Source organism: Littorina saxatilis, linkage group LG2, assembly GCF_037325665.1.
Source record: "Littorina saxatilis isolate snail1 linkage group LG2, US_GU_Lsax_2.0, whole genome shotgun sequence".
NCBI lineage: Eukaryota > Metazoa > Mollusca > Gastropoda > Littorinimorpha > Littorinidae > Littorina > Littorina saxatilis.
In genome coordinates this window covers 57,953,492-57,975,639 of record NC_090246.1, presented here as the reverse complement: position 1 = coordinate 57,975,639, position 22,148 = coordinate 57,953,492, and the positions used below count along the sequence as shown (strand labels likewise).

At 41.8% G+C, this 22,148-nt stretch overlaps 1 protein-coding gene and 1 long non-coding RNA gene across 3 annotated transcripts in view; both read left to right on the top strand.

Moving 5' to 3' along the window:
- The window catches only part of LOC138959350 (uncharacterized), a 94,120-nt gene that overhangs the window by 60,040 nt on the left and 11,932 nt on the right, over positions 1 to 22,148 (top strand). For both annotated transcript variants that reach the window (XM_070330780.1, XM_070330779.1), the window contains exons 11-18: positions 2,243 to 2,320; positions 4,296 to 4,356; positions 7,232 to 7,301; positions 8,352 to 8,509; positions 9,428 to 9,733; positions 10,304 to 10,478; positions 12,843 to 12,991; positions 16,042 to 16,176. In XM_070330780.1, the coding sequence (XP_070186881.1) occupies positions 2,243 to 2,320; positions 4,296 to 4,356; positions 7,232 to 7,301; positions 8,352 to 8,509; positions 9,428 to 9,733; positions 10,304 to 10,478; positions 12,843 to 12,991; positions 16,042 to 16,176 (1,132 nt within the window). The remainder of the gene's footprint in view (positions 1 to 2,242; positions 2,321 to 4,295; positions 4,357 to 7,231; positions 7,302 to 8,351; positions 8,510 to 9,427; positions 9,734 to 10,303; positions 10,479 to 12,842; positions 12,992 to 16,041; positions 16,177 to 22,148) is intronic.
- Positions 18,434 to 22,148, top strand: part of LOC138959352 (uncharacterized) — a 5,149-nt gene continuing 1,434 nt past the window's right edge. Inside the window, exons 1-4 of the long non-coding RNA XR_011453699.1 lie at positions 18,434 to 19,323; positions 19,677 to 19,861; positions 20,653 to 20,743; positions 21,745 to 22,148. The exon at positions 21,745 to 22,148 is cut by the window's right edge and continues 1,434 nt beyond it. This is a non-coding gene — a long non-coding RNA (uncharacterized lncRNA). The remainder of the gene's footprint in view (positions 19,324 to 19,676; positions 19,862 to 20,652; positions 20,744 to 21,744) is intronic.

Here is a 22,148-nt window from a genome sequence, read left to right as displayed (position 1 = left end):
ATAAGACTATCCCTCCAAATGGACACATACCCACAACGTCCTAAATACTTAAAAATGCGTAGCGTGTGAATTTTGTTGTATTTAAATAATTTATAAAAAAAAAAAATCACCGATGTCTGCGAATTTAATTCATACAAAGATTGAACTACGTACAGGAAGCAGTCGGGATTTTTATTTTGGTATTTGTTCAATTGGAGGAACGATCGTATCCTATTTCAAGCCTTGGCATATCTGAAATAGTCAGCAGAACTACTGTCGCGGGAAGGACAGTGTCTATAACATCGAACCAATCAGAGAAAAAGCTGTGTAAATGACACGGTCTGGTTTCGCATGTAAAGGGATCAAGGTGTCTGATTGTCGTGTCATGGTATACATTGAACGAGATTAAGAGATTTACAAGTACAGTAATTGTATACATCTGTGTTTGTGTGGGTTCGTCGATTCTTAGAGATTGGCTGCTAGTCGGTTGAGCGAATGTGGAACAGCGGAATATACTACACTGAATGTGGAGTGTGCAACACACAGTGATATAGACAGTATCAAGGTTCAGTATTCCTGCAGTGAGACTCAGCTAAAAAAAAACCCAATAGCTACAAGAAAATCAATATCCCGAAGTTTAAAGAACAGAAACTGGAAGTCACATTATGAAACTCAAAACTACAACTGCGACGATATCTCAATGACCCTATTCTTACTAAAGTGAACATATGAAACTCAAAACTACAACTGCGACGAAATCTCAATGACCCTATTCGTACTAAAGTGAACATATGAAACTCAAAACTACAACTGCGACGATATCTCAATGACCCTATTCGTACTAAAGTGAACATATGAAACTCAAAACTACAACTGCGACGATATCTCAATGACCCTATTCGTACTAAAGTGAACATATGAAACTCAAAACTACAACTGCGACGATATCTCAATGACCCTATTCGTACTAAAGTGAACATATGAAACTCAAAACTACAACTGCGACGATATCTCAATGACCCTATTCGTACTAAAGTGAACATATGAAACTCAAAACTACAACTGCGACGATATCTCAATGACCCTATTCGTACTAAAGTGAACATTATGAAACTCAAAACTACAACTGCGACGATATCTCAATGACCCTATTCTTACTAAAGTGAACATATCTAAACTTCAGGAAGTACTGGGCGGGGATATAGCTCAGTTGGTAGCGCGCTGGATTTGTATTCAGTTGGCCGCTGTCAGCGTGAGTTCGATCCCAGGTTCGGCGGAAATTTATTTCACAGAGTCAACTTTGTGTGCAGACTCTCTTCGGTGTCCGAACCTCCCCCCGTGTACACTACATTGGGTGTGCACGTTAAAGATCCCACGATTGACAAAAGGGTCTTTCCTGGCAAAATTGCTTAGGCACAGTTAATAATTGTCTACCTATACCCGTGTGACTTGGAATAATAGGCCGTGAAAGGTAAATATGCGCCGAAATGGCTGCAATCTACTGGCCGTATAAAATTTCATCTCACACGGCATCAATGCAGAGCGCCTAGAACTGTACCCACGGAATATGCGCGATATGACTCATTGATTGATTGATTGATTGATTGACATCTTGAAGCTTCGTCGGTTCCGAACAGCTAAACAACTGTTTCTTACAATCTCACCAATTCTGGGCAGCTGAATGAAAAAAAGAAAACAGGTCCTCACCACTTCGGAACAACACGACAGACTTATCAGTCTTCACCTTTTGTCAATCCTTCTGCCTTCCGGCATTAGCTTACAACGAAATCAACACTGAACCTTTTTCAATCCTTCAGTATTTTGCTCTCAACGATATCAACACTTCGTAGTAAAGGGAACATATTAAAACTTCTTCATGAGGCAGTGAACTCTTGAAACCTCGCCGGTTCCGAACAGCTAAACAACTGTTTCTTAAATTCTCACCAGTTCTGGAACAACACGAAAGTTCTTATCAGTCATCGCCTTTGTCAATCCTCCAGCATTTGCTTACAACGAAATCAACACTTAACATTTTTCAGTCCTTCAGTATTTTGCTCTCAACGATATCAACACTTCGTAGTAAAGGGAACATATGAAAACTTCTTCCTGAAGCACTGAAACCTTGAAGCATCGCCTCAATCAACACTTAGAACACACGCTGTGGGAGATTGAAAAGCCAGTTCTTCAAGATGCTGAGTCCGTCCGAGGATCACGAGCTCCCGAGCTCAGTGGTTGATGGCTCAGTGGTGTCGTTCTGTTCCAGGAGTGTGGGGTTCCTCAAGCACTGGCCCATACAGGAGTTGGTGGACCATCCGCAGACCTGCATGTTCCACTACTTCAAGTGAGTTTTTGCTGCAGAAAATATTTTATATCTGACTGGACATTTTATTTTCGAATACCATGCTTCTGTGTGTCCCTATATGTCTGTGTGTGTGTGTGTGTGTGTGTGGGGGGGGGGCTTGAGTGTGTGTGTGTGTGTGTGTATGTATGTGTGTGTGGTTGTGTGTGTGCGTGTGTGTGTGTGTGTGTGTGTGTGTTTGTTTGTGTGTGTGTGTGTGTATGTGTGTGTGTGTGTGTGGTTGTGTGTGTGCGTGTGTGTGTGTGTTTGTGTATGTGTGTGTGTGTGTTTGTTTGTTCGTGTGTGCCGTCGTGTGTGTTCGTGCGCATGTGTGCGCATGTATTTTGTCATTTTTTTGCATTTTTCTCTTGACACTTGCACAATAAATCATATGATATTTCCTGGCACCGTAATCAAGCGCAGTTTCTATCAACAGCTAAGCGAGAGAAGAAAAAAAAACCAGCAAAAAATCGTCGTGACTCTTTTCTTCTATTTTCTTACGCTCCTAAAATCCATGACAGCATATAATTGTGTTCAATCCAGCGAACAAAAAAAGCATACAGCCATTCCCCAGCCATCTTTTAATAGATGGCTGCAGTGTGTTGAAAAGGGAATTAGGGAAAAGCGAGGGATTGGGAAGCCGGAGAGTAGAAAATGAAAAAGAGCACCAGAAGGGGCATAGATAACAAATATACGAACGGTAATTACGATGTGAGAAAGGTTTGGGCGTCAGTCGAGCGGGAAAAAGAATCGGGGTTATCCAACACCAAAATTGAAAACACTGAGACGGAAAAGACAAAGGAGACAAGAGAGAGAGAGAGAGAGAGAGAGGGAGAGAGGGAGAGAGAGAGAGAGACACACACACAGACAGAGAGAGAGAGACAGAGAGAGAGAGAGAGACAGAGAGAGAGAGACACACACACAGAGAAAGAGAGAGAGACACACACACACACACAGACACAGAGAGAGAGAGACAGAGAGAGAGAGAGAGGGACAGACTGACAGACAGATGGAGACATAAACGCAGAAAGAGGTTGAGAGACTTCTAAAGGTGAATCCTCCTTAATTTCACACTTTGTTGAGGCGCAGCGTGGCGCATGATCATCATCTCCTAGCATGTTGCAAAATATGGCGTTTACAGAGACGTGTCATCAAATATGAATTTAATGACCTCGTTCTCCCCCCGGTGGCTATTACACCTTTTTTGTTTCCTATTAGCAAGGAGTTTTATCAAGGGAGGCAAGCCCCCTTCCAAGTAATTACGGGGCGTCACTCGCACTTTTCGTATTTAAAAGAAATACTGTCTTACTTTTTATTCTGCTCTTCTTTTCTTTCTTCTTCAGAAAAAAATCGAATATAAAAGATTAGAATGATTTTTTTGCATAGGTTTTTGATAGAATATCACGGTGCGTGGATTAAATGTGTTTATACTTATCCCCATCGTACTCGTCAGAAAATGAGTTGGTGTTTTAACGTTTCATTACAAAAAACCCCATATTGATCGGCTTACTCTTTGTGAAACTTCCCTTTTGTCCAGGTCAATTTTATGAAAGGGAGCAATCGTATAATTGAGGAAAAACCAGTGGTATAGAAAATAAAAAGATTTCTGAGCCTTTGTATCGCTCTGTTTTGAAAGCTTTGTTTGTGTGCGTGCGTCCTGCTTTATGTTGTTTTAATGGCATGGTTTGTGTGTGTACGGGTATTGACCTTCCCTGTAAAGCCTGTCCTTAACTGGGCCAAGTCGACTACGCGAACCATACTTCGGAAAGCTGGCCACACGAAGATTTTGCACTAAGTTTTCGGTAAAAAGACTTCGCGAAGTCTTTGCGAAACCTACTTCGGGCTCAACTTAAGACAGCCTTCAGAAAGTCATTGTGTCTGCTTTGTTGTCTGGGTTTTTCCCCCGTTTGTGCGTTCCTTTGTTAGAATTTTGAAAGCGTGTGTCTTACATTACAATAATATGATTTGTTTTCTCCAGCCGAGGCCAAGTGCTGGTGAGGGACAGCAACAACTCAGACTGGATCTACATCGTCAAGTCGGTGAGCACTTATTCACAAAGAAAGGCCACTAACAGAGGATGTTAGGAGATAACTCAGTCAGGTTATCATGGCTTGTGGAAGAGTTGCTTTTTCTTGGAAACAGTGAGGCAAACAAATCCACGTGACATTTAAGGCAAGCGATCGATTTGGGCAACAACAGAAGTCAAGAGTGATGGAGACTTTTTCCGCATAACTCTCATTTCCTGTTGTTGTTGTTGTTGTTGTTGTTTAGAGCACGTACGTTCCGCGTATTTTTCCTGTTCACACTAACAGGCCTCTGTGGCTAATGCGGCCAACTGTGGATTTGTCTTGCTTCCTGGTGGCCCTTATAGTCACCAGACCTGGCCCCATCTGACTTCTACTTATTTCCCAAACTTAAATCCTACCTCCGTGGTCGCCGTTTTTGAGAGCAGATGAGGTCATCGCTGCTGTTTAGGCATAGTTGTGGGTGGGAAGGAGGGAATGAAGGAAAGAAAAAAAGGAGGGAAGCAGAGACGGAAGGAAGGAAGGAAGGAAGGAAGGAATGAAGGACAGAAAGAAGGAAGGAAGGAAGGAAGGAAAGAAGGAAAGAAGGAAAGAAGGAAGGAAGGAAGGAAGGAAGGAAGGAAGGAAGGAAGGAAGGAAGGAAGGAAGGAAGGAAGGAAACTAAAACAGATGTCAGAAGAAGAATGCAAATATCCAAAGCACAAAAACGAGACAATATAAATTATCGTAGAAAGAATAAATACAAATAAAGACAATGGCTGAAGCTATCACCTGCAGAAAGTGCACATGAGCTTAAACGAGCGTGCGAAATTCATTGCAAATATCTTTTTCGAAACTTCGTTTTGTAATATGCACAGGCTGTCATTCCAGAAAATCTCCAACTCATCATTTTATTGTTTTACAGCATGAATTCCTTGCAATTTCCATTGCCTTTTCTTTGCTGTCTTGCGTTTGCGACGAAAAGCTGTCTTTGCAGTATTGTATGCTCAGTTGTGGTTTCTCTTTTTTTTCTGTCAAACAGATTGATAATGCCAAGACAGTGGCCATGGAATCAGTCATTTCGGTTTTGTACATAATAATTTTCAAGCGTCATGGATGCCAATTTAAGTAGAGAGTTCTCGTGGCCTCGGAACTTTAAAATGACACAAAATTGAAGTGCAAGTATCAAATAAAATATAAAAAACACAACCCCAAGCGAGCTCATGTCATGAGATTTACACACCACTAACTAAAGCACAAAGCATAACACAAGACTACATACCAGCACCAGACGAGAATTCGGCTGAAGTGTTATTACCAAATGCACACACATTGCATAAGATTGAATGTCGGTACCAAATACACAGGACGTAGCACAACATTGAAATAATACTACTAAATGTACAAACATAAAACAAGATTAAAATGATCGTGCCAAATGCACAAAACACAAACCTAGAGTGAAAATGGTAATACAAAATGCACAAGACATGACAAGAAAGGCACTTACTGACAAGTCTACAATTGCCGGTTCCACAGGTAAAAATATGCAACACTTGAAAATTGTAAGATGCCACATTAAACAGCAAAGCTTTAATTTGTCTCCAGGAGTTTGCGAAATATCTCTGAAACAGGCAAACATACACAGTCAGAGGATCAGCTATCTAGCTCGGCAGACAAACGGACGGACGGAAACACACACACACACACACACACACACACACATACACACACACACACACACACACACACACACACACACACACACACACACACACACACACACACACACACACACACGCACGCAAGCTCGCACACACGGCCTCACGCACGCATTGTGTTCCGGGGAATTCCTTCGAAAATTTCTTCGTTGTAAAACTGGCAGAACAGATTTAACAAATAATGGGACTTTATTTTCCTTAAAAGCAAAATTATTCACCGGGATTGCTGTTTATCAGACGCCAGTGAGTCAGACTGTGGCAATTCGTTATTTGTTCATTGTCTTACGGGACAAAAGATTCTTTGTTGTAGTTTTTCTTTTCCGTATTTGAAACTCTTTTAACAAAAAATTAAATCTTTGAGGTCTACAGAAAAAATGACCTAATTGAGTTTCTTGTTTTGCGTTGTTAAGCCACCTTCCTTTGTGCCCAATCTCTTTTCATGTTTTGAAAACTTTCTGGGTAAAACAAAAATCTGACGCGCCAAAAAGAATTTTGTTTGTTTGTTTTCCAAATTATTTTACCTGAGTGAGTTTTTTGTGGGTTTTATAATACTTTTTTTTTACATTCACCCCTACCCATTCTCCCTGTTCTTGGTTTTTAAGAACATTTTCTGAAACCCTGGGAAGAAAATCTCAGATTCGCTCAGTGAGTGTTTTTGTTTCGAAGGTTTCTTTTTTTAACGCGTTTTCTTGTATCTCTGCCATTGTCTGATTCTCTCTGTATATCTGTCTGTCTGTCTGTCTATCTCTCGTATGTACGTCTGATGGTTACGGTAGTGTTGTCTTTGGTTGTTCTTCATCTCCTTCTTCTGAAGTACCCTTGGTATACTTTTTCCCCCTCCATTTTCCTTAAGAGTTGCACCTTGACATATTTCCATGTCATTTTGTAACGCGCTTCTGTCGGTGTATATTATCCTATATTTGTTTACTTGTTTACAATTTTACACTGTCAAGCTTTGTGTGTGTTTTTTAAAAAACATTTTAAATCACGTTTTAAATTTATACAACACAGCATACAGATGTCAGCAGGTCTTATTTAGTTGAACAATCATCAACACCAAGAAGAGATCAATAATACATCTAATATGTAAACAACAATTTAATATAATAATCATAAAAAATGATATATGTTTGACCTCTTTTTCTATTTCACACTGTCAAGTTGATTTATGTGGAATATTTTATGCACAGGGAAGTCTGTCGGTGCTGAAGAAACTGAAACACGCAAAAGCCAAAGACGCGACACAGGAGGAGGAACAAGGTAGGAGGCATATTTCGATGATGTTCCGTCATCTGGTCTTCATGCACCATTCGTCAGCCAATCAAGAGCATTTCGGCTTGATGGGCAATTCAAAAAAACAAAAGTAGAGCAAGCATATACTTAAAACAAGCGATGCATGCAAACCTATTTCTCTTCATCTAAGCTTCAGGCATTGTAAATACCTGCGTATTGGTTGATAGAGACCGCTCCCACCCCCTCACGCACACAGAAGCGTGCATACATAATCCAAAAAACCCACCTGTTAACCACACACGCACACACACACGCATTCACTTACACGTGAACATACGAACAAATGAACTCGCACACACAAAATCCGAACAGACTGGTCTTCACCTCGTTTGAAGGAAAGGAATGCCAGAACACACACACACACACACACACACACACACACACACACACACACACCCGCACACACACACACACACACACACACATACACCCGCACACACGCACACACACACATACACCCGCACATACGCACACACACACACACACACACACACACACACACACACACACACACACACACACACACGCGCGCGCACACACATGTTCATGTACACACATTTCACAATTCATTTCCCTCTACTCAATTCACCGCGAGACCACACAGCCAAAGCACGTCACGCTTAATAAAGAGGACCCTCATACCTCGATCAGCCTCTCCGTTTTAATCCCACAGAACCGAGCACAAATCACAGCTCTGGAACTTAGACAGTCGGACTGACAGGAGAGAAGGCAGGTATAGAGTCGGGCAGACAGGAGGACACACCAAAAAAATGAACAGACTAGCAGCTATGTAGAGAGAGAAAAAGACAGACACACTCTTCCATAAGCGTCACCACTTCCTGGTGCCACCACCACCACCATCCACGTTCCAGGCAAGAACAAAAACGCACACCCCCCTTCCAATTTCCTCCCAATTTGCGTTTTTCACTGTAAGGCCGCATAACCAGATCACGTAATACCTTAACACTAGATCGAACGAATCTTCCCTCAATCAGACATTCTGTTTCAAACCCACAGATCCGAGCACAAATCGCAGCTCCCCGGAAGGAAGTCGGTCGTTCGGAACATGGCGACACAGAGTGCCCCGGCATGCAAAGCGGAACCGGAAGGGGCAGAAAGGAACGAGCGGCAGTCCCGAAGTGTTCCGGAACCAGATGGAGGCGGACCGACGACTTGTGAGTGTTTCGATGACCTTGAGCTTAACGTGGTGGTTACACACTCTAGATGGATGTGTTCCACTTTTGAACACGCTAGCGCTTACTGCAGTCAGTTTTGAACACACCAACGGTGTGACATAAAAAGATCACAAAAGTAGGGATAATGTGTCCATAAAATGTATCTATATATAGAGTACCCGATTATTTTTTTTTATTCAGGGGTTTCTTCATGTCGGTGTCTTGAAACAGTTATTTAGTTTAAGGCGACATGTTCTGTTAAAAAAAACAACCAGTGAACACATGCCCTTCTCCAAACGATTTGAATCTGTTTTGATCAACAGGGTAATGAGAGTCTTTAGCCGCCCAAACTGACACTGTACAACAGTCTCAGGGATCCCTGTTGGGTCTTGTAACTGGTTTGACACACATTTCTGGGACAGTTTGAAAGTTTCAGAACCCAATCTGCCTTTGATGCGACTCCGGGATTTCAAATTTATTTGTAAATGTATGATAAATGTTCACATAAGGAGGCTAATATGATTATTTTTCTATCAGCAATTATGTGATAGCTGGGACATAAGGCTTCATATTGTCACATGGCTTGGTGTGCAGATCCTTTTTCTTCTCATTCGGCGCCAACGGTTGTTCCTTATCACAATTTCCTAGTATTTCAGCGAAACTGCAACAACAACAACAAGCCCAAACAAACCAAAAAACAAACACACACACACACAAAACAAAACAACAGTCATGCAAAATGTTGCAATAATTCAGCTACACATGCATGCTTAGCTGCGATTTTCACATGAGAAAGTGAGTTCAATCTGTTGTTATTGCTTGCTGAACGCGAAGTTAACATCGCGAGCGAAGTGATTACATGTTCGCCGGGATAAATCATTTGAGCGATCACTTATTCTATTGTTAATTGTGTTGCAGGAACACTCTCTCCCCGGTGTGTTCAACCCCAAAGAACGCCTAGGCATGGTGGACTACGACAGAGTGATGAACGAATACCGATCCCGCGTTGTCGTCAAGCCCATATCAGAGTCACAGACTCTCAGACTTCCAAAAATCCCAGTGACTTCCAGAGGGGTTAGCGCACCTGAACCCAACACAGAGTCGCTTGAGGAAGCAGACAACGTTAACGGCGCGTCACTTCCGCCGGAAATAGACGGGAACGAGGCTGATGAGAGTGGCTCTGAAGAGTCGGAGGAGGCTCGGCCCATCAGCAAAACGGCGAAGGTATTGAAGAGTGAACCACAGACAGACACACTGACACACACATAAATACCTTACTTATTCATTCCCACAACCCTAAATTTAAGCTGTTAGTGGTTTCAAGGAGACACGTTTGGCTTTGAATGGAGGACGCTTACCGTGATGTTACGCATCCTGGCATTTACACACACACACACACACACACACACACACACACACACACACACACACACACACACACACACACACACACACACACACACACATATATATATATAGATAGACAGACAGACAGACAGACAGACAGACAGACAGACAGGCACACACACACACACACTCACAAACACACACACACACACACACACACATGCGCTCGCACTCACGTACGCGCGCGCGCGTCAGAGGTTGATCCCATCATTGGAACAGCGAAAACTACAAATTGAGAAAGTTTGACTCATTGAATGAGAGTAATGTTATAGCAGGGGATGCTATGTTTATGCTTAGAAACAAACATCAAGCACTAGCATTGGTTCTCTAGTTAGATGTGAATACAGACGGGTTATGCTCGCTGCATGTTTTTTCTTTCCTTTTTAGGGGGTCTATCTTGCCCCCAGCTCCTCGAAGAGAAGACGAAAAAGACGAGTTAGAACTCACGACCCTATCGTGACGGGAAACGAACCGGCTACGCCCGAGTCCAGCACAGTTACAGAAGCTTCCACGACAGTGTCTGAACAGTCCGTCACCACAGAGTTAGACCGTCGCAATGCTGGTAAGCCATTTAAAGTTCTTACTCCTTTGTGTTTCTTCAGATTTTTTGCAAAATATTTCTGGGAATCATCATGGCAAGAAAGGTCCTGCAAGCGTGAAATGCACCCAAGAGAAATTGCCTTTTATCACGACTGATCTACCTCCCGAAGAAAGATAGTGGGAATGACGATTTTTAGTTCAAAACTTTACTTGTAGTCGTGGGTTTTGCGTAGAATTATATCGAGTCGAGTATAAATTAAATCAATGAAATAAATTAGTGTGATCTTGAAGTAAAGTTGGCCACAAAATTATTGCAACAAATTTCAAACCCAAATTAAAGCATTAATTCCTGTGTCATTTAATTGAAACTGTATATGCCAGTTAAGACCGTTCACTTAACCTTCAGGATCACCTTTTGGATTAAATATTTCTTTTACAGGGATCACGTGACCGCCGCTCAAGTAAGGGTACCCTCAAAATCGACCAGACAAAAACGGAAGAGCCGAATGAAAAATTGACAAGAAATCACAATAGGCAAATCTTTGCAACTTTGACATACGAGAAGAAAGTCAAACCAATTATCTACCCTGAATAGATTGTTTTGTTTTGCTACCTTGCGTATTTCGCGTGCTATGCTATTCCTACTGATGCAGGTGTCGATCGCAAGAGCGGTCAAAAACGGAACGTTTTACGTCAATTTTTATGGGTATCATGTCAAAAAGCGCTACATTTTAGCAATGACTTGGTGGATTTCTTTGAAACTTTCGGAATAATTGACCAACATACTAGAGATACTTCGTGCGAAAGTTTGGATCGTTACGGTTGTTTATCCAGATGTGACGCAATGTTTCGGAAAATGTTGTTAAACTTGTCATAGGATTGCTCACTTGTCTTAAAAAAATTCATGACTTTGTATATCCACAGATAAATGATTGATACAGATTCTGTCTAAGTTTCATGTGAGTGTAGCCGCAAGCGTTAATTTGCTAGTCATGCAAACACATGAGAGAAAAAAATGGAACGTTCACGCTGTTTCGCGCTTATAGCTGTTATCGCTGGGTGCCTCTTAAAACATGCTACGGTCACGCTTGGCTGGGCATCGCTGTGGCACCAGAATCATCGCTTAAATATGTAGCGTGTTTACAGGCTCAGCAAATTTGCGTCAGTGCTTACACGCACATAAAACTTTAGCAGTGTGTGTATCAATCATTTTTCTAAAGACATGCAAAGTCATGAATTTTTTGGACCCAAGGGAACAATCCTATGACGAGATTAAAAACTTCTTTCGAAAAATTGCATAACATTTTAACAAACACCTGTAACAATCCATAATTTCGCTCGAAGTATCTCTAGTATGTTGGTAAAATATTCCGAAAGTTTCAAAGCAATCCACCAAATCATTGCTAAAGTGCAGACTTTTCTGTATGATACCCTTAAAAAATGACGCAAAAAGTCCCGTTTTTGACCGCTCTTGCGATCGACACCTGCATCAGTAGGAATACCGGCACGGTTGCCTAGTGGTAAGGCGTCCGCCCCGTGATCGGGAGGTCGTGGGTTCGAACCCAGGCCGGGTCATGCTTAAGACTTTAAAATTGGCAATCTAGTGGCTGCTCCGCCTGGCGTCTGGCATTATGGGGTTAATGCTAGGACTGGTTGGTCCGGTGTCAGAATAATGTGACTGGGTGAGACATGAAGCCTGTGCTGCGACTTCTGTCTTGTGTGTGGCGCACGTTAAATGTCAAAGCAGCACCGCCCTGATATGGCCCTTCGTGGTCGGCTGGGCGTTAAGCAAACAAACAAACAAACAAACAACTGAGTAGGAATAGCATAGCACGCGAAATACGCAAGGTAGCAAAACAAAACAGTCTATTCAGGGTAGATAATTTGTTTGACTTTCTTCTCGTATGTCAAAGTTGCAAAGATCTGCCTATTGTGATTTCTTGTCAATTTTTCATTCGGCTCTTCCGTTTTTGTCTGGTCGATTTTGAGGGTACCCTTACTTGAGCGGCGGTCACGTGATCCCTGTAAAAGAAATATTTAATCCAAAAGGTGATCCTGGAGGTTAAGTGAACGGTCTTAACTGGCATATATACAGTTGTAATGAAATGACACGGGGATTAATGCTTTAATTTGGGTTTGAAATTTGTTGCAATAATTTTTTGGCCAAGTTTATATACCTCTCCCTCCTTTTCGCTCTCTCTCATCCTCGCGCAACCATGCACTCCCTCAAAACGTCCATATTTGTTACACATGTATACTCGTCTTCTTTTCTCTTCCTCGATATTCCTTTCAGCCCGTTCTCCTTCGCACACACAGCACCCTGTACATTTGTATAAACATTAAACTGGGAAAATAGAAACAGCACTTTCAATTTTCTTTCCTTCAGACTACCAGCGGCGCCACCGGGAACACGTTGGGCGGAAGACAATGGCGGACCAGCTTGACGTCAAGGGGGCACGTGACTTCCGGTACAATGACGTGGACTTTAACCCCATGTTTGTGCTGGTGCAGGTGCTTGAAAGGGGACAGTACTTTGTGAGTTGTCTTTTGAGTTAGCGAAGAGTTATTTTTTGGTTGTTTTATAAGATAGGCCTACCAGCGTCTGTAGGTGGACGCAAAAGGGGTCAGGGAGAAGTGGGAGAGTTATGAGCGTGTTAGGCGATGAGTGAGTGAGCAGATTGGTTTGAACGTGAGTGAGTGAGTGAGTGGTGAGTAAATCATTGTGCACCGGATTGTGATAATGAAGGACTTGACTCCCTGCCACGTGAGTGAGTGAGTGGTTGAGTGATAAACGCGAGTTGCGCATTTAGCCAATTAACTGTGTGAAAGTCATCCGTTTTGGAAACAATTTTGAGGACCTGACGTTATTATTGTGTGAGTGAGTTGGTTATTTGGCGATTCATTTTGTTAGTGACAACTAATTGATTGACTGAACCAGTGACCAACTTGTCAATAAACGCAGCTACAAATGGTCCAGAAGTAGGCCTACACAGATTAGCTGCTTTCAAAAAGTACGGTCTTGGCGACTCAGAGCAATGTCTTTCGATGTAGAAGAGAGGGTGAATGATTAAGTGTGTGCGTGCTGGCCTGACTGAGTGACCAACACATAATTCTTGATTTTACAACTTGTCGTTTTTTTGGTTTTTTTTCTTCTAAATATAGGAGTAAGTGAGTGTCTGAGTTACTGACTAGGCTGACTGACTGATTGATGATTGGGAAATAGGGGCAAACAATCGACGCTCAGGTCGCTCCTTTTTTGGACCGGTTGTTAGGAAATGGACACAATGGTAGCCTCATGAAAGGACTGCTAATTTACGATGCACGACCTATCTAACACTTTGATTCAATTATTTATGGGGAACAAGGGATCTAACTGAGTTCCACATCTTCTTGTCGATGACCCTTTGTGCTAAATTACTTTCTTAAAAGTGCGTCCGTCTCGTCGTTTTGTTTTTCTCCCGTCTGCGAAAGACATAACTGCCAATTTGCCAAAGTACTGAAACACGAACAAAAGAAAAAAAACTCGAACAGTGGTAATTTACGGACGACTGAGATTACACCAAATAGGACACTAGCCTCTAGAAAAGGAATTACATTTTATCACCGAAGCTATTTTAATTTTTATTTTTTTGTAAGGCTTTTGCCTACTTGTTCTGACTGACGAGTGCATGGTAACTTCAAGCACCTGAAATCAAACAGAAGAGGACACACGACAAAGTTCATAACAAAGCCACATGTTTTGAGAGAAACTGTCGCGTTTCTTTTGATGATGGTTTTGCCTGATCACGTGCAATCAGAACGCTCAGAAGCTAGAGGCAAGCACTCTCAATAAGACACTTACAAAAGGGGGTTACGTACTTCCCTTATAATGACACCGGCTCAGGTAACGTACACATGGTATGACTAATAGGCTACGTGTTGTCGACGTATCCCCTCTTTTGTTAAAGGTAGAAACCTGTTATTTTTTGCTTACGACAGTGTGTCCCCATCTTTCAAGCTAGACATCAAATTTCAGCTCAATCGGTCCATAAACACCTGAGATGAGACAGAAGGACAAATAGACAAACAAACAAACAAACAAACAAACAAACAGAGTGAAACCTTTTCACCCTCGGTTACGGCGGGTGTAGCCTAATGAGCGTTGGTCGCCTCTCTTTCGGGTTGATGATGGCTAGCGGGGCACAAGTAAACAGAAAAAGAGAAGAAGCAAGCGACTCGATAATTCTGGATTACTGGTGGAATTAATGGTGTGCTGGTATAAATCATCCTTCAGAAAATACAAACATACAGATGCTTCCATTTTTTCTCTCTCAGTCTACCGTTCTACTTCTCTGTCTATCTGTCTGTCTGATTGTCTGTCTTTGTCTCTGTCTGTCTCTGTGTCTCTGTCTGTCTGTCAACTCGATCTCTCTCTGTTTCAATCTCAAGGGTAAAGAGAGACACGAGGTGAAGTGTGTGTGTGTGTGTGTGTGTGTATGTGCGTGTGCGTGTGTGTGTGTGTGTGTATGTGTATGTGTATGTGTGTGTGTGTATATGTGCGTATGTGTGTGTGTGTGTGTGTGTATGTATGTATGTGTGTGTGTGTGTGTGTGTGTGTGTGTGTGTGTGTGTGCACTATATATTTGCTCTGGGCGTCCTTGTTCGTCGTACTTAGTGCCTTAGCCCTAGGTGCTTTAGATCAGCACTGTCTCCGCACCCCCTCTTCCATTCACTCGAATAAGCACAATAATGGCGAGAGAGAAACTAAGTTAATGGATTTTATGTCTAGAAAGATTTCCGTCATCACTATTCCAGTGTCTTCTTGCATCCTTTTCCAGTCTATTTAGGTGTCAGACATCCACTCTTGCCTTGTTTTGATGGAGACATACAGACACTATGACATATAGACAGAAAGACAGACAGACAGACAGACAAACACGCACGCACGCACACACGCACGTACGCATGAACGCATGCACACACATACACAGACACACGCTCACACACACACACACACCACACACACGCACACACACACATATGCACACGCACACAAACACACCCACACACACACACACACACACACACACACACACACGCACGCACACACACACACGTTATCGTCATTGTCATAGTTAGAAGGCTTAGTTTGCAGGAAAAAGTTTGTGAGTTTCATATAGTTAACCAAAAAAGTTTAGTTTTTGCGCACTGAGTGTAATTGGAGTATCGTTGTCCTGAAATTATATTTATTTCAAGGGAACCGGGTATCATTGACAACCATAATATGTGTTTCGGAATTTCTAATTTAAAAGTTCCTATAACTGTTAAGGTCTTCGTGTGGTTAAAAAAAGTTCAGTTCCGGAGACGTCTTAAAACGCCAATTAATTTAGAGAAAGATATTTTGTATAGTCGCTGAAGCTCGCACTTTTCATGATCCGCGAACTTCGATCAATAATTCTGATATCCACCGAGGCTCGATGCGAGACTAAGGGTTGCAGCAGACTGCATGCAACTGAGGTCCCAAAAAACAAACAAAAAAAGAACTTAACGGTCTCAAAAGGAAAGTCACTGCCATAAACTCACCCGTCGACCGTTACCTGTTGCAGGGCGTGAGCCAGATGTTTTTCCCTGACCAGCCCAGCATGTGTCTTGTCAGCAACGGAGCGGAGCTGATCGTCTTGTCCAAGAAACTCTTTCTGGGGAAAGCCAACGACGCCTGCATGCGTCATGCCAGACAGACGGTATGTGTGTATGTGTGTATGTGTGTGTGTGTGTGTGTTTGTGTGTGTGTGTGTGTGTGTGTGTGTGAGTGTGTGTGTGTGTGTGTAAGAAAGAGAGAAATAGAGATAGAAAGACAGAGAGAGAGAGAGATATATATATATAGAGAGAGAGAGTGTGTGTGTGTGTGTGTGTGTGTGTGTGTGTGTGTATGTGTGTGTGTGTGTGTGTGTGTGTGTGTGTGTGTGTGTGTGGTGTTTTCCCTTGTGGTTGTACTTCCGTTCATGGTGGTTTAGGCAATTTAAACGTTTAATTAGGCTTAGATAAATCGCATGAAAGCTAATAAAAATGTTACTTCAAGAAAAAAAGGAAAGCAAGCTCGCAAGAAAGCAAGCTGAAACGAGATGTATCCGTTAAATTATTCAAAATATTTTACAATCAACATTGAGACAATTTGCTGTACACAATATCTACGAAGAAAAAGCACGAACAAAGGGAAGAGGTTAACAACAAACAGGCAAGCCAGAAAGCAAACAACAACTAACTCTGGGAAAGCATCCAGGCGAGCTGTCAAAGGGAACGACGAAAAGAACATTCAACTGGTTTACCTCGTAACGGGAGGGATAAGTTCTTCAGTCGGTGATAATACGACATAAAACAGACCATTAGTAAGCTTCAACTCTAGCAACCAAAAATTGCGACAGCAGAAACATTAACTTACAAAGACACGCGAAAGAAAACCCAAAATCAAATGAACTAGAGACAACACATTTACACAAAAATCAATTATTTTGAAGCCCTTTCTGTAGTCCGTGTTTGCTGTTTTACCCCATGCAAAGAGGGATCGAGAGAGAAATGATTCAGGGAATAAAGGCGGAGACAGACGCACAACACAAAACCATGTTTTCGACAAAAACACCATCTCAAAACGTCGGGGAAACGCATGTTTTTAAAGAGGGGATGTCACACGCGAAACACACAGATGAAGCGCGGTGCGTGTTTTCACAGAAATATCGGTCAGTGTCAGCTTGACCCGTCCAGCTACCGCGCTGTGTTTGGGTTTGTAAACAACACGGCTGGCAGCGCCCACTGATATTATTGCCTCTCTTCAATCGTGACAGGCTCCATAGACTCTAGTTAGGATTCATGGGTCCGATACTACCCTGAATCGGTACCACATCTGAGTCGGCCATTTTTTTTTATCCCCGTGGTGCCGGAAACCGAGTCACGTGAGTTGATCGTCCGCGCTCATTGGCTGACTACCAAAACGTGTTTTCAGATTTTAGAGCATGCTCTAAAACCCAAAACACGATGCAAAAACACAAAACAGTGTTTTCTGAAACGCGTTTTGGGGGATGTCACACGGGAAACACGCTGTTTTGTGTTTGTTTTGAAAGAAAACACTGTTTTGTGTTGTGCGTCTGACATGGTCTTAACACAAAAGAAAGGAAACAAAGCAAGAGCACATGTTCCAGCCCAGCAAAAACTCAAGAACACGTAATCAGAATGACGTGAAGTCGAGGATCCATTTTCGGAGAATGAGGCTGGGAGAGAATCTTCGAAAGAATTGTGGTGATTCTTTAAGAGCTTTCAGGCCCAACTCTCGGATATTTCAATGCAAAGTGTAATTCCACATCCTGCATTGAACATGCTCAAAAGGATTTTGCTTCCTCGAAGAGGAAAAGAGAGAGAGAGAGAGAGAGAGAGAGAGAGAGAGAGAGAGAGAGAGAGAGAGAGAGAGAGAGAGAGAGAGAGAGAGAGAGAGAGAGAGAGAGAGAGCGCGTATGAAAGAAAAAAATAAAAGAAGACAGGAAACACAAAATAAAAATGATGGAAAAAAAGAAAGACAGAAATAAAAAAAAGAAATGAAGAAAGAAAGAAAGAAAGAAAGAGAGAAAGAAAGAAAGAAAGAAAGAAAGAAAGAGAGAAAGAAGGAAAGAAAGAAAGAAAGAAAGAGAGAAAGACAGAAATAAAGAGAGAAAGAAGGAAAGAAAGAAAGAAAGAAAGAAAGAAAGAGAGAAAGAGAGAAAGAGAGAAAGAAGGAAAGAAAGAAAGAAAGAAAGAAAGACAGAAATAAAGAGAGAAAGAAGGAAAGAAAGAAAGAAAGAAAGAAATAAAGAGAGAAAGAGAGAAAGAGAGAAAGAAGGAAAGAAATAAAGCAAGAAAGACAGAAAGAGAGAAAGAAGGAAAGAAAGAAAGAAAGAAAGAAAGAAAGAAAGAAAGAAAGACAGAAATAAAGAGAGAAAGAAGGAAAGAAAGAAAGAAAGAAAGAAAGAGAGAAAGAAGGAAAGAAAGAAAGAAAGACAGAAATAAAGAGAGAAAGAAAGAAAGAAAGACAGAAATAAAGAGAGAAAGAAGGAAAGAAAGAAAGAAAGAAAGAAAGAACGAGAAAAAAGTAAGAAAGAAAGAAAGAAAGACAAATACCTACAAAAGCGTAACAAATCAAATCAATGCAAAACATAGCCAGGAATGCTTGATCAAGAAAGCTACGAAGAAAAAGAGAAAGCCAGGAAAAAGGGAAAAAAGAACTCAATTTTTTTTTCTTAAAGGCATATGTACTCGATGACTATACACGCTAATTGCTTTACCAACAGCTGGAGACATGCTAAATTAAGTTCCCTGCAAAATATTGTGGTCTAGGACCCCTTCAATGTTGAGATATGTTAATTTTCATTTTGATCTGGATCGTCCTATTTATAGATTTGGCAACACATGTAACGTTGATGCAAGGGAGCTAACACCGCGGCTTTGTTGACATCCTCACTTTTTCAGAGGCTAGAACAAGCTGTAATGCATGTATTATGGTCCGCGCATGGTGACATATCGTCATTATATGGTCTTATGGTGCGTTTGACATCGATTATGGGCAAACTACACTTTGTAAACACGGGAGCGCGTACATATGCCTTTAAGTAAGAAAAGAAAGGTAAGTTACAGCAAACACTGTACATAAGGAAGACGTGGAACTTGCGAAGAAAATGCGAAAAAGTGTTTGTGGGTTATCGTCCCTAGTCACATGCTGGCGGCGAAAACAAAATGGCGGATCGCGTAGGTACCGATCGTGTGCGAGGTGGTGGTAAATTGTGCTCGGCTTTTTGTTGCAAGAACGCCCGTTACAAACAGAGCTGCTTCGGGAAAACTTTCCACAAGTTCCCTACAGAAGAAAAAAGGTGGGTTGTGCAGTGATTATTTCATCAGGTTTACCTTCTTCAGAATGAGAATGCAATGGCTCGAGTCAACTCACTCAGTAGACTACAGCGTCAGCGAGTACTTACGACTGTGAGTGTGAGTCAGCAGTCAGTACAAAACAACAGTTTACACTTGATGACAAACCCGTGGGCATATTTGCCGAAACCTTTATCAAACCTTGCTTACGGGAAAACTACAGTACAAAGGTACATCACTCATCCGTTTTGCGTTCAGGCAGAGCGTTAGATTTAGACTGAAGATCTGATTTAGCTTTTTTTGTCTTTCCTTTTTGCTTAGTTTAACAATAACATTGTTGTTTTTATTGTCAAACTAGGTGCAGAATATGGATGCAATTCACAAGGCGAGAGGACTTTGAAAAGCTGCAGCCAGCTGATGTTCAAGGTCTCAAGCTTTGTACTGATCACTTTGAGGCCAACCAGTAAAACAATCCTGCAGAGAGGATCACTTGTGTGGAATGCTGTCCCGACATTGTTTGTAGTGCCCAATCCACCACCGAAGGTTATTTATTTATTGGTTTTAGGTTTTTGCAAACCAAAGAAGCACACTATTAAATGCAGGTTGAGTAATGACAAGTTTGAGGCTGATGTAAGAATTGAAAACAAGTTAGCATTGTTCCCATCAAATAATGCCTGTTTGCATTTAGCGCAAAAAAATGATAAGGCCAACAAAAAAAAGTTACTTATTTTGGATCGACGTCTTGATTATGATGATATGATGAACTTATTTTGCAAAAAAACAGCCCCAAATGGCAAAAAAGGTATAGGGTCGGCGTCAACAACAAAAAAGTTGTATGTTTCTGGTCACCTGACCCTACCTATGTTTTCCCGACGACCCTAGACTTTTTTCTTTTTTCATTTTCAAAAATAAAAGGGGTATTCGAAAATCAATTGTTTTCCTGTTTTTCAACGAAATAGTTAAAAAGATGGTTTAAAAAAAAAAAGTTTAGAAAAAAAATCTCCACCTTTAGTCATGTTAGGTCACAAAAAAGTCTGTTTAAGGTAACGTAGCCCCCCAAAAATAGCGTCGGTAGGTCGGCTTTTTAGTTTTGTATTTTAGCCATCTGAATATTTTAATTTTATTTTTTAATGCCCCCAAAAAGTCTAGGGCCGGTGGGAAAAAAATAGGGTCGGTCCGGATACCGTAAACAGATTATTTTTTGTTTTGCCTTACCAGAAACATACACTTTTTGTGTGTGGCCTAAGACCAATGCCATGAAATTGGGAGAAATGTTTCATTGTGACTGGGTGTTGGTTGTGAGTTTGTCAGTTAAAGAGCTGTGCAATTTGCAGGTTGCTAGTGGGAGGAAGCCACCATCGCAAAGGGTAGCTACAAATGAAGCCAGCACCGACCTGTCGCCTGATGCACAAATTGTTCAACCAGGTAAGAGATTTTTAACCATGAAGAACACCCTGACATCAAAAAATGTTTAAACTCATCCATTACATAGTTGATAATCGCTGTATAGGGTGACGGGCGCTGTGGCGGGGTGGTAAGACGTCGGTCTATTAACTCGGAAGGTCGAGGGTTCGAATCCCGGTCGCGGCCGCCTGGTGGGTTAAGTGTGGAGATGTTTCCGATCTCCCAGGTCAACTTATGTGCAGACCTGTTAGTGACTTATCCCCCTTCATGTGTACACGCAAGCACAAGACCAAATACGCACGAAAAAGATCCTGTAATCCATGTCAGAGTTCGGTGGGTTTTAGAAACACAAAAATACCCCGCATGCTTCCTCCGAAAGCGGCGTATGGCTGCCTAAATGGCGGGGTAAAAACGGTCATACACATAAAATTCCACTTGTGCAAATAAATGAGTGCACGTGGGAGTTTCAGGCCACGAACGCAGAAGAAGAAGAAGCTGTATAGGGCGGATGCATGGATGGATGAAATTGTACCTGTAGTTCCCACACGTAATGATGGGAAACATATCCTGTTAGAGGCATGGTGTAACAAGAAACAATTAAGTGGCTCTATTCCCATCTCCCCCCCCCCCCCCCCCCTTTCCCCGTCGCGATATAAGCTTCGTGGTTGAAAACGACGTTAAACACCAAATAAAGAAAGAAAGAGGCATGGTGTGTGAGGAGTTTACCTGGTACTGTTGTCCTAATCAATCAATCAATCAATCAATATAAAGCTTATATAGCGCGTATTCCGTGGGTACAGTTCTAATGGCCTCACCCATTCAGTACCAAACAAGGTCAATTCCATCATTGTTCCACATCGTATCCATAGTTGCTAATACACTTCATTTCTGGCCTGCCTTCCTACGCTATTGTTTATTTTCATTTTGTGATTGAATTACACATGTTTTAATTTCTTCCAGGTTGTAACTTGTTATGGTTATGTTATTTTATGTGTGTTTTGTGTGTGTGTTTTCTTTTTTAGATGACATTCAGGCGATCCTGGAGGACATAGGATGTAAAGCATCAAAGTCGTCATCCTCCCCATCCCCTCGTGAAGCGGAACTTCGGCAGAAGGTCAACAAACTGAGGAGCAAGGTTTTCCGATTAGAAAAGACAACGATGGAACCCCGTGTAAAACGAGCGAGTAAATTAGCCAAGCCTCCCAAGAAAGACTTTGTAATAGAACAGTTGTCTCATATATTATCAGGCGAGGCGAGCTATTTTGCCATTTATGCCTGTTACATATTTACCGGTTATCTGCTGCTGTATCCAATCCTGGCAGAGACGGAACGCATGTTACCAAGGAGCCGAAGGAGAGTCGATGAGATGAGAGAATGTGATTAACAATTGCCAACTCTCTCCGTACAAAGAGGGCCCAAAATTGTA